Source organism: Leuciscus leuciscus, assembly GCF_965113295.1.
Source record: "Leuciscus leuciscus genome assembly, chromosome: 3".
NCBI lineage: Eukaryota > Metazoa > Chordata > Actinopteri > Cypriniformes > Leuciscidae > Leuciscus > Leuciscus leuciscus.
The window spans coordinates 48218825-48231615 of record NC_138727.1 but is presented as its reverse complement, the minus strand read 5'-3'; the positions used below and the strand labels follow the sequence as shown (position 1 = coordinate 48231615).

General features: G+C 36.0%; 1 protein-coding gene across 6 annotated transcripts in view; it reads right to left on the bottom strand.

Annotated features, from left to right (window-relative positions):
* LOC309495746 (protein dachsous-like) overlaps positions 1 to 12791 on the bottom strand; it is a 126943-nt gene that overhangs the window by 52052 nt on the left and 62100 nt on the right. For 2 of the 6 annotated variants that reach the window (XM_082165576.1, XM_082165582.1), the window contains exons 2-11: positions 4138 to 4206; positions 3029 to 3192; positions 2836 to 2880; positions 2641 to 2730; positions 2461 to 2550; positions 1622 to 1735; positions 1118 to 1231; positions 942 to 1035; positions 533 to 645; positions 267 to 440 (exon numbers count right to left, since the gene is read on the bottom strand). In XM_082165576.1, coding sequence (XP_082021702.1) covers positions 267 to 440; positions 533 to 645; positions 942 to 1035; positions 1118 to 1231; positions 1622 to 1735; positions 2461 to 2550; positions 2641 to 2730; positions 2836 to 2880; positions 3029 to 3192; positions 4138 to 4206 — 1067 coding nt within the window. The remainder of the gene's footprint in view (positions 1 to 266; positions 441 to 532; positions 646 to 941; positions 1036 to 1117; positions 1232 to 1621; positions 1736 to 2460; positions 2551 to 2640; positions 2731 to 2835; positions 2881 to 3028; positions 3193 to 4137; positions 4207 to 12791) is intronic. The other 4 variants (XM_082165577.1, XM_082165578.1, XM_082165579.1 and 1 more) reach the window with 4 other exon arrangements.

Below are 12791 nucleotides of genomic sequence, written 5' to 3'. Positions count from 1 at the left end.
TGGATTGTGGTGAGACTGCTGAGTGTATATATACCTCTTACCATTGATTGCTGAGTGCTCTCCACTTGTGTTAATTATCTGAACGTGCTCCTCCCGAACTTTGTTAATAAAACATAATTTTGCTAAACAGTCGCTTAGTGTTTTTAAGTTGTTGGGAGCTCTGGATGATTGGATCATCATTTTAGTGTTTGCAAGTCTGTATTTTTTATTTTTGTGTTTATTTGATCTACTTTACAAACAGACAGTGATGTTTTCAGGAACAGTACCAGGTCTGGATCAGTGACTCTAGTCTGAAGCACAAACTGATCCTGTGGTGAATTTTCTAGAATAGATACGGTGTACTCATCCTGGTCAAATTTTGGAGGGTTGTCATTCACATCCTCAATGGTGACGATCACCACAGCGTTAGCAGTTTTACGGGCATCATTCTGCTGAGTTGCCTGTTTATAAGGAAATCATGAATAGAAAATATAAACAAACACAATCCTGAAACCTCTTCAGATTCATGAATGTCTTCAGAAACATCTGATACCTGTATGTAAACAGTTATCTGGTCGACTTCCTCTCTGTCTAGTGCCGTTGTCACAGATATGACTCCACTGTTTTGATCGATGTCAAAGTTACTTTGATATTCATTTGGAAAGACTGGAACAGAAATGTGGATATTTGCTTTGTTATTATCAGAAACTTAAAATAGAATATGACTATATTTCTTTATTCAAATAGAAGTGTGTTATTAGCAGTGTAAAGTGCTTGTTTTATCACAATTACTGTGCTTGACTATAGTTTGGTGGAATTTTCTATATTATCAGATTTAAAATCAGTGTTTCACATCTAGCTCTCACACATCTACAGAGAAACTTTAATTTGAAACAGGAGGAGGTTATTTAGATTAGGACACATGTCATGTAAGTGTGTTGTAAATCTTCTGTTAACAGCACCTGCTGTTATGCTGTAAAGTACAGGCTCGTTGATGCCCGTGTCGCCATCTTGAGCTTTTATGGCTTCAGGAGTGATGTCTGAAAACTGTCCTACCTGTGCATGGACAGAAAAGACAAGGAGGGTTTCATTTGTTTGATCAGACATGCGTTTAAATATTGATCATGACGTCATTTACCTGGTTTTCCTCAATGGATGCCTTGTAGAGACTGTGATCAAAATAAGGGTTTAGATTGTCAAAATCGTCAACCGTTATTGTAACTGTTGTGGTGTCACTGAATTCTTCTTTATCCTGCAAAGAAACATAGTGTTTTAATACTATCTACATTAAAATGATAGTTCATCCAAAAATGAAAATGTCAATGTATGGGAAAAAGCAGTTTGGACAATTCTACTAAACATCTGCTTTAGTTTTCCACAGAAGAAAGAAAGTCATGCACTCTCAGAAAAAAGGGCATTGGAGTGGCATCCTTTCAAAATGTATTACATATCTTTGAGGTAGTAATATGCACCCTTTAGGGGTAAAGAAGGTTCAAAGGTCTACATTTTGAAAGGGTACCGTCCCAGTTATAGCTTTTGTGGGAGAGTAAATGATGACAGAATTTTCACTCTTCCTTTAAATGTAAAGCAATGCTTAGTAAAATGGATGTGGGACTGGAAGGATGTCAAAGTTGGTCTTTACTTTGTCTTTAGCTTGCACAGTGAAGATGTACTGTTGAGCGCTGTCGTAGTTCAGAGCTTGTTTCAACCTGATGTTTCCGTCATCTTTCACTTCAAATTCATCTGGTGCTGGAGGCTGTCAGGGCATGGGATTCAAATGACACAAACTGAGCTCACACATTATTACACTCAAATATATATGTATTTTCTAAAAAAAGAACTGAATGCATTACTGTGTTAGATATGATCTATAATAAATATTTCAAAACTAAAAAATAAATTGATTAAACATATTAGAAAATTTACTTAGAAATCATAGAAACAAAAAAATTAAATCCAGAGCCTAATTGGTTTACAAGGAGTGGTATGAAAACAATGGGATTAGATTAAAAGTAACAAGGTCAGAGATGATTGGGATGTACAAGTGAAAGTTGGGATTTCTAATCATCTGTAGGATACAACAAACTCAACCAGCCTTGAAAAATATTGTTCCAACTGTTGTTTCCTTCAGATTTTTAATGCCACATGAAATAAAAATGTGTTGGTTTTCATGCGACTAACTCTGAGGTATCTATATGTAGTCTTTTAAACAAAAGTAAATGTTTAGCAGACATAAGCATTTGAACTGAAGCGTCTTACATTTTGTCTTTCTCTTTTGGGAAAATGGACCAACAATTTATGATTATTTGTGCACTCATTCATTTTGTCCAGATAAGTAGCAAATCATAGTCCAAGTTTGTTATCAGAGAAATGTAGTTCCAGGAACATGTCTACTATCACGGTCATCTATAATGTGACTTTTGTAGAAGCCTATTGTGTTAGTGTAATATATAAAATACATTAGACTCAGTTTAGACTCACCAGTATAGAATATATAATATTGCTGTTTTCTGGATAAACATCTGCATCTTCAGCTATAACCCTGAGCACATCTGAACCCACAGCTGTCGCCTGGAGCAAAAGACACAGTTTATAAAGAGATGTGAGTCTCTGAGTGACCAAACACACTTCTGCTGTATAAAGAAGTGACATTACACACACCTCTGACACTGTGACGCTGTATGTTTTACTCTGGAAGATTGGAGGATTGTCATTGATATCCTGAACTTCTAACGTCCGGATATTTTTCAGCTGAAATGCACAATGAAATTTTTGAAATGAAGATTTATGTGATGATACCTATTTCCATAATTTTTATTGAATGATTGGATTATGCTATTGTGTAAATAAACATACCCCTGTGTTTGAGCAGGTCACTGAATAATACAAATTCACTCCTGACTGGAAGAAATAAAACACACAAAGAGTCATACAGTATGTGGCACTTTCTTCCATTATTAAAGTAATATATATGTATGAATATGTAAGTATGGTTATGTTATTTTTATTTTTATATACTTTATCTAACAAATATAATAGTGAAACAAACCTCCTTAAGTTGATCTGCATCCAGTGGTTTGATGGTTCGTACAGTAGCGGTTGAGTCTCCATTAGAGTAAATCAGCTCCAGAAATGTTTCAACAATAGGATCGATATATCCCTCCAGCACCAGACGATCATCAGGTCTGATATTAGTGATAATCTCTACATCTCCTGAAGGCCAGATCAAATACATATTTAAATATTTACATATACATTGATTAAATTCTATACAGAAAACAAATAAAGAACACTCCCTTTAAAATGGCTGGAGCAGTGACCCCCCAATTGACCTCCCAGATGACTTTATATCACTCAATTCTGACTTTATATCACTCAATTCTGACTTTATAATTCGCAAATGCGACTTTATAACTCGCAATTCGGACTTTATATCACGCAATTCTGACTTTATAACTCGCAATTCTGACTTTATAACTCGCATTATTCTGAGTTTATAACTCGCAATTCTGACTTTATATCATGCAATTGCGACTTTATATCACACAATCCTGACTTTATAACGCACAATTCTGACTTTATAACTCGCAATTCTGACTTTATAACACACAATTAAGACTTTATATAATATCACGCAATTGTGATTTTATAACTCACAATTTTTACTTTATAACTTGCAATTTTTACTTTATATCATGCAATTTTGACTTTATAACTTGCAATTTTTACTTTATATCATGCAATTCTGACTTTATAACTCGCAATTGCGACTTTATATCACGCAATTCTGAGAAAACAGTCAGAACTGTGAGATGTAAATTCACAATTGTGAGAAAAAAAGTCAGAATTGTGAGCTAAAAAGTAGCAATTGCCTTTTTTATTTTTTATTCTGTGGTGGAAACAAGCTTCCGTTCAAATCAGAGGGCTAAAATCAGGGTAGGAAAAATTTTGTTTATTTCTAAATTATGTTATGTAAAAATCTGATTAACATGATAAGTGCACCCCAGGAAAAATTATAAAATAATAAATGCAGTTCATGACCCTTTTAATATTACATTAATCCCCCCCCCCCCAAAAAAAATTTTTTACTTTTAAATGTAAAATTTATATTTGCGACTAGTTATACTTAGTTTGTTAAGTCTTGTGGACATTTCTCACCTTCATAATCCTCCAGGACAGTCCCTAGATAGATATTAGTTCCAGTCACACAGTTTATCTCTGAGGTACCTTAAACAACAAGTAATTGGTTTCAGGATACATTTAGTAGTACACACTATACATTAAACCACACAATGTATTGAAAAACAAGACAAATAAAGCATTCAGTTTAAAAAAAATTCTGAAATACTGAAATTTAGCTGAAATGCTAATGACATGGCTCAACTGTGGGGATATAATTGTTGCTTTATTCCAAATTATTATGATCCACAAATAAATGTATATTTAAAATAAATGTATACGAAATGTAGGGATTCAAAATCATTAAACATTCACAAATAAATAGAATGTGATCCACAAATATATGTGAGGAGTTTCACAAAAATTAATTAAATTCACAAATAAATAAAATGAGATTTGCCCAAAAAATATCTGCTAACTCCGCATTTGTGGATTTTGAAACATTTCTAGTGTCAAGACCATAGACTGTACAAAAAAGATGTGCAAATTCACAAATAAGTGGACTCCACCCACCGTCTACTCAAGCCAATTAGATAACAGCCACATTGCGCTGACCAATCATAACATGCTCTCGCTCTAAGAAATCAGGGGCATGTTCAAGTTCAAAACGGTGCGCAACGTTTTGCTACGGTTTCCGGGTTGAACGTCATGTTTCCTGGAAACGGCGTGCACCGGTGTGCAACGGGGTTTGAGATCAGGGGGGCAGGGTTTCATATTATTTTGAAGTAGCCCCGGGCGCCGCCATTGGCTAGCGGACCATCACCTGCTGTTAGCATCCCATTGACTCCCATTCATTTTGGCGTCACTTTGACAGCGAATAACTTTACATCTGAGGCGTTTAAAGACTCCATTTGTCCATTATTTATTTCTAAAGAAACACGAAAATGTATAAAAGGCTCCATTACCTTGTATCTTACGTTATGGCCCCGTAGAAGCAGTTTTTGTAAAAATAGGCTAACGATTGCGTCATAACCACGCGACTCTCTGTCGCACAGTAGAGAGATTACCGTATGGACAGGAGGAGAAGCTCGCGCGCAATCGGGGGGACGTGGAGGCAAAATGACAAAGTAATTAATCAGAATACTTGGCAAAAGTTTCTCCTGCTTCTAGCTCATGGACAGCTCCTACTCACACTCTCCGTCTCTGCAAGTTTCGGAAGGGAATTATTCAGATTTCTCTCGGCACAGCTACTAGTAGATAGACGGGTTGCTCACGTCACATCTATGTCGTCAAGCTCAGTTTGAGTCTGCGCAGTACGCTCGACCATCAGGAAGTTGGTGCTTCTATTTGACTTCACTTGTCTCCGTTGAATCCAATGGGGTCGCTGTGTCCAGTTTATATACTTTTTTTTATTTATTTATTTATTTATTTTTTTTGCATAACACATTTGATACAATTTGCTAAAAAATAAACTGATCTTGTAATACAAAATTCATTTAAGTACAGTTCACGTTTTCAAAAGGAATAAAAAATAAAAAAATAAATAAAAAAAAAGTAACAAATACACATCAGCCAATAGAGAATTGAGACCAACATCATACAAGTAGGCTAACAAATAATCTGTATAAAAATTATAAATAACATAAAAGTACACAGCCAGAGTATCAGACAGTAAATATCAGTTAAATTAATTATAAAGTTAACTTAGATAAGTATTGCATACATTTTGATGCTGATTTACCATCTAATCCAGAGATACAGTCTATATAATTTTTTAAGTCAAGCTTAAAAACATTGAAAAGAGGTATGTTCTTCATAAATTTCGATTTATGAATAAAGAATTTTCCAAGCAAAATTAATAAGTTGACTATATATTGTACAAAGGAGTTTGAGTCAGAAAAGTAAAAGAAGACGTCAAAATTAGATAAGTGTATGTTTGAGCCAAGTTGTCCATTAATGAAACACTGTATATCATTCCACAGAGAAGAGCTATGTGAACAGCTATAGAATAAATGGTCTAACGTTTCTGTTTCCAGAGAGCAGAAGCTACATTTTTCCTCTACAGTAGGGATAAATTTAGAAATAATCTTGTTACAGGGGTAATAATGGTGAAGAATTTTAAATGATATTTCTTTTACTTTGTTTGTGATTAAAAATGTATGTGGGTTACTCCATGCTCTATTCCAGTTAATATGTTCATACAAGGGGGACCATTTGTACCTGGAGGCAGGGATAGATTTTGCACATAAAAGGTTTTTTATTACTTTGTTGTTGACTTTTCTGTCTAGAAAAGAAAGACCATTTATTGAAACACTGCTGGAGAAAGATATATTAATTTGATCCAAATCTGTCTCATCTCTAAGTAGGGTGATGATCCCATGGGGTATAGCTCTGGTTACAATATCAAATTCTTTTCTTGGAGGATGGAAATTAAATTTATGTGTGAAGTCATCATAAGTTAAAATTTGATTTGAGTTATTTAATAATTGGGATACCAGAATAATATCATGTTTAAACCAGTTTTCTATAAAGAGAGTCTTGTTTCTATATATTATGTTCATGTTGTTCCAGATAAAACATTTGTGAGGGGAGAAATTGTGTTTGTACAAAAGTGACCAACAAGTTAGAGCCTGTTTATGGAAGTTTGACAGTTTGACTGGCAGTCTGTTGATGGAGTATGGGCATTGAAGTAAGAATGTGATTTTACCAAGTTTTTCAAAGATAAAGTTTGGCACAATGTTCCACAAACTGTTTGGATTTTTTAGAAATCTTTTAATCCATTTGATTTTTAATATCTCATTGAAAAGTGAGAAGTCAATTACAGATAACCCCCCGTCCTCAATTTTATTAGTCAAGATGTTTTTCCTGATTTTATGGGGTTTCTTCCTCCATATAAAGTTATATAATAGTTTGTCTAGATTGGCACATTGGAATTTAGGTATTTCTATTGATGTAAATAAATATGCTGCTCGTGAGAGACCTTCTGCTTTAGAAAGAAGAACCCTGCCATACGTAGATATATCTCTTGCGAGCCAAGAGTCAAACTTTTTATTAATAGAGTCATGTAGTAATGAGATATTACTTTGTCATCAACTTGTGATTATGACTGATTTTTATTCCAAGATAAGTTACTACATTATTTATATTTATGCCACATATTTGACCCAAATGCTTATTTTTAAGAGAAAACAGCTCACATTTTGAAAGATTTAGATTCAAGCCTGAGCTTTCAGCAAATTGGTTTACAATATTTAGTGCAACTCCTATTTGGGATTCATTTTTTAGAAACAGGGTTGTGTCATCCGCCAGCTGTGAAATTTTTATTTCTCTTTCATTTAAAGTAATTCCTTTGAATGAACTCTTGTGGATTAAATCACAGAGAATCTGAGCCACAATCAAAAATAGAAGAGGCGAGGTGGGGCAGCCTTGGCGGATACCTTTGTTAATGTAAAATCTGGGTGAAGTTCCATTAGCCAATTTAACACAACTGTTTCCTCCTATGTACAGAGTTTTTACAGCATTAATAAAATTCTTACCAAAATTAAAAAAGTTTAAAGTATCAAAAATAAATTTGTGGCTTATCGTGTCAAAGGCTTTTTGAAAGTCTAAGAATAAAATCAGGTGTTCATCATCTAGAAAGTCTTTGTATTCAATTAGATCCAAAACTAAGCGAATGTTATTGGCTATGTGACGATCTTTCATGAAACCAGATTGGCATTCATCAATTAAAGTGTGTAGTTTAGATTTGAGACGTTTTGCTAAGATAGAAGCTAGAATCTTATAGTCATTATTTAGCAATGTAATGGGACGCCAATTTTCGATTAATAGAGAGTCTTTGTGAGGTTTTGGAATAAGTGTTATGACACCTTGCCTCAGAGAAGGAGGAAGCTCCCCTCTGTCAAGAGATTCTTTGAAGACAGCCAGAAGAAATGTACCTAGTGACTCAGAGAAACATTTATACAACTCAGAGGTCAGGCCATCACAGCCTGGTGACTTATTGTTCTTTAATTGAGCTATTCCCCAAATAATCTCCTCAAGAGTTATGCCCTGGCAGCAGATTTTATTATATTCTGCATCTACACATTTAGGCGAGTTAATCAAGCTAAAGATTTCCTCTGGATCTTTGAGATTAATATCTTTTGAGTAAAGTTTTTCATAAAAAGCACTTATATAGTTTGATATCTCTTTACTGTCCTCGCTAATCTTTTCCCCAATGTCAAGTTTTCTTATAGAATTGATTTCATTTCTTCTTTTTTCCATGTTAAAGAAATATCTGCTGTTTTTCTCACCCCGTTCCATCCAATTCCTACGTGACCTTATAAAAGCTCCTTTCGCTTTGTTCTCATATAAAATATCTAGTTGATTTTGTAATTCTAATAAGGTATTATTATCTTCTTGGCTCAAATGCTCTTTTTCAGTAAGTTTGTTAATATTATTGATTAGCGTGCAAGTTACATTTTTCTTTTTGTGTGCCAATATCTTGCCATAACCTGAGCAGACGCCTCTAATTTTATATTTGAGAAGTTCCCACGATGTCCCAAAATTATTCCCTTTTCTAGCAGCCTCCCACTGTTCTGAAATAAGAAGTTCTATTTTCATTTTTAGCTCTTCATGAGATAGTAGAGAATTATTTAATTTCCAGTAACCGCTAGAGAATCTCCCTCTTTGTTCCCTGCTGTCCTGAATAGCTAAAGAAATGGCCTTATGGTCTGTCAGAATAGCAGGAGAAACAGTGCATGACTCAATGGAGGGCTCTAAATCAGCCGAAATCAACCAGAAATCTATCCTGGACTGTAGCGTGTGGCTTTTATTGCTCCAAGTGTATGTTTTCAACAATGTATTTTTTTTTCTCCATATATCAATTAGATCCATCCTTTTCGTGAAGTCAATTAGTTTTTTGGAATTTGGAGTTAGTTTTGGTGGGCACCTGTCTAATTGGTTATCCATAACCATATTAAAGTCACCGCCCAAAATTACTTTAGCTAAAGGATATTTAGACATCAACTCATTTAATACAGAGTCCAGATCTTCCAATAATTTTGAATTTTGTGAGAGTGAGCAGTACCCATAGATGTTGACTAAAATAAAAAATGCATCTTCCAAACAGGTAATTGTAACCATCCAGTGACCATCAGTATCCCTTACAGTATTAAGAACCTTTCCTTTAAATTTATAAGTAAGAATAGCAACCCCTGCGGAGTGGTTGGATCCGTGAGTCATCCAAATGTCCTCTCCCCATTGACTCTTCCATAACTTTTCGTCTTCTTTACATGAGTGAGTTTCTTGGATGAAAATAACATCAGCATTATAGTCCTTACAAAAAATAAAGATGGCTTTTCTTTTAACAATGTTTCGTAGTCCTCTGGCATTTATAGAAAGTAATTTCATCAACCGCTAAAGAACAATTCTCTTTACGAGAGAAAAAAAACAACCTAAGCAATAACAGCTTCTGCCTCTTTAAAGTGAGTTTGGAACATTTTAAAGTAATTACAAAGTGCTAGTGTTATTCAAGAATGACTGACTGGGTTAATATAATGTATAATATAAAAATACTAATTATTGTTAATATATAATGAAACCCTGAGAGAGGATGGAATTCAACCCTATCAGCAGATATAGCCAACATAGGTATTAGAACAGTTACCTGAACAGTTTTTCTTGTCCTATAAAGCAGCAACAGAAAGAGAAGGCACGAACTCAAGAATTTACAACAAAGTTCTAGAGTGACTCCGTAGCAAACATCTTAAAGGATCTCCACATCATCTATGAAGGCTCGGGTTCCTCTGAAAAAAGCTCGCTTTCCTTGTTTCCTCGCCTCTTCGATGCGGGGCCACAGCCTTTCTCGGGTCTTCTTGTCAGCCTGAGTGAGATCCTCGCCGAAGCGGAGCCTCTTCTCCCTCAGGAAAGTGTGGTTTCGCGCATTTTTCCAAACGTCATCCCTCGCTGTGCGGAAGGCAAAGAGGATAATAACGGAGCGAGGGTGTGTGTTGCTGCCATCCCTCCTTCCAATTCGGTGCACGACATCGATGACTTGACTCATATTTTGGTTAGGGGCTATTTGCTGACAAATGTCAATCACCTTTCTTTTTACGTTTTCATCCCTTTCCTCTGGTAGCCCATACAGCCTTAAGCCTTGTTTATACTCGACGCAGCCGCAAGATCGCGAGGCGCGCGCGGCAAAAATGACGTCATTGCGGAGTGGGCGGTCTCGCGCGTTGGGTTCGCAAGACCCAATTTCGCCTGGCGGTGTGCACGGCACTTTTTGTAACATCGCGCGCGGCGCCGCATCCGAAGATGAACGATTTCGAGGCGACTTTGTCCGAGCTGGTACGTCTGTACCAGCATGTTTATGATCCTTCCATGCGGGACCATAGAGACAGTCAGATGGCACAGAATTCCTGGAGGGAAATTGCGAAGATGTTGGGGAAGGAAGACGTATTTTGTCGAAAAGTTTGGAAAAATCTTCGAGACAAATTTGTCAAAGCCAAGTTTTAGCTGACATGCTTGCAAAAGTGGACCCAAGGAAGAAGCTTGATGTAAAGTTCAAGCTGAATCAGGTCCTTTTTGATGCACTGAGGGACAACGATGCATAGACTTTGTTTGCCATTACACACATTACAAAGTACTTAGAATTTTAAATAATACACAATAGATAATTTTTTTTAAATTCATTTACAAAAGAGATTTGTATTTATAGTTTGCTGTGAAATAAAAACAAAAACTAAAGATTTTATTTTGTGTTTGCATTTATAAATGTCTTCATAAATAAAAGTGAGGCAGTACAGCTGTTACTGATGGTAACAGACAGTGATTAACCTCATTCTTTTGTCTCTATACACATAGAAACATTTACATTGATGGCGACCAATAAAAGCCTCTCATTTTGTGAATAGAAACACATTTCTATTAAGCACCCAGTTTGCACTTGTCTAAAGTAACTGCTTACATTTACAGTAGCAGAAGTTTGCCCTGCTGATAAAATTAAAGTTTAAACACTCTTCAATAAGGCTTCAGCTGTTTTATTTAGTTTGCATGCAGTGAAAGTACAATAAACCTACTGCATGTAGTTTTGTATTACAAACTCAGTTACTGTAAATGCTATATTAACAAAAAATAAAAACTTATATTTTTATTAACATTGCCAAAGAGTAAAAAGGTAACGCATGTTTTTATGTTAGTTAATGCCACATGACTACATTAGTCAACATTTTAAGTGGATCTTAAAAGTTTATCAAAGTTGTCTTAAGACAGCAACAGGTATCATTCAAAAATAATTGTAGAATTTTGATGAAAGGTTTTGATCCACGCAAACTACTTCTTCACTGCTGTTTCCCGGTGGTTTAGAGGTAAATTACTCCGAGTCGCCCCCTGTCGTTTCAAAGAATAACACAACGGCGCGCGCGTCAAGTATAAATGCCTCGTCCGTCTGGAGAGGTGCGCGCGCGGTCTGCGGTGACTCGCGCTCTTGCGGCTGCGTCGAGTATAAACAAGGCTTTAGAGCCCATCTCCGCCTGTATCTTTCAGTCTCAGTGAGCCGAATTTCCATGTTTTTTATAGTTTTTTCATGACTGTCGCAAAGCTCAGATAACTTCTTGTTTTCATTTTTCAAAGCTTCAATTTCAACGAAGGCAAAATTAAGAGAGGTTTTCAGCTCTTCAATGCCTGACTTGTTGTCTCTTACCATCAGTTCCAGGTTATCAGCTCTCTGGTTAACTGCAGCCAGAATGTTAGCCTGAAGATCCTCTAGAGACAAGTCGCTCTTTTCTTTCCTTTTTACTTTTGAGGCAGGGCTGGAAGAGGGGCTACCAACCGGTGTTACAACCTCCGAGTCCGTTGAGAAGTCGTCATCCATTTTCCCGCCGTAGTTTTCTTTTTGGCTAGCAACGTAGTTGTGGTCCGTTAGCGTCAGCGCTTGAGCTCTGCCTTTACGTTTCTGTTTCCTATTCTGTTTTTGTTCGGACATAATATGGTGTAAAAAAAGTTACAGACAACACTAATGTAGTTCCACCGTTGTTTAAAGCAAAGTTAGGAGGCCAGAAGACTGTTATTAAGCAAGCCGCTCTGTGGTTGCGACTGAGCGCTGCTCCGCCATTCCGGAAGTCCCCAGTTTATATACTGTCTATGTTTGAGATACGTTTTCTCTTGTTTGGTGGGTGTGTCAGAACTGCAGTCCAATCAGCAGCAACATGTATATAAAGCACGCGGTATTAAAGTGAACTCGCACAATGGGTTCAAGGACAGTAATTTACGAATGTGTTCGTTGCAGCTCGGTATACGCAACCACTGAGCATATTAGAAGGCATGTTTGTCGTAAGTTTTATTGTAAAAATATAGGATATCAACATAATGATGTAGTTGTTTATATTTTTTAGCTTCATTGCAAGTGTATGACATTTGGTATAGAAATAAACAATGGTAATTAAGTGCTTTTCCAAAAAATGAGAAAGAAAATACAGGGTATTAAAACAGTATGAACTACAAATAAAGTCAGTATTTGAGGCTAAATAGATGTGTTTTAGTCTGAATTAGGTAAGATGTGTGCTTCCATTTCAGTTTCAGCAATCCCTTCACTCGATTGGGATGTTCTCTTTTGTTCTGGGCGGCAAGTGCAGTAACTGTAACATCGGGCATATTTTGTAGTATTAAACACATATTTATACCGACTTCATCAGGCTCCGAAAATTCTTCATAAA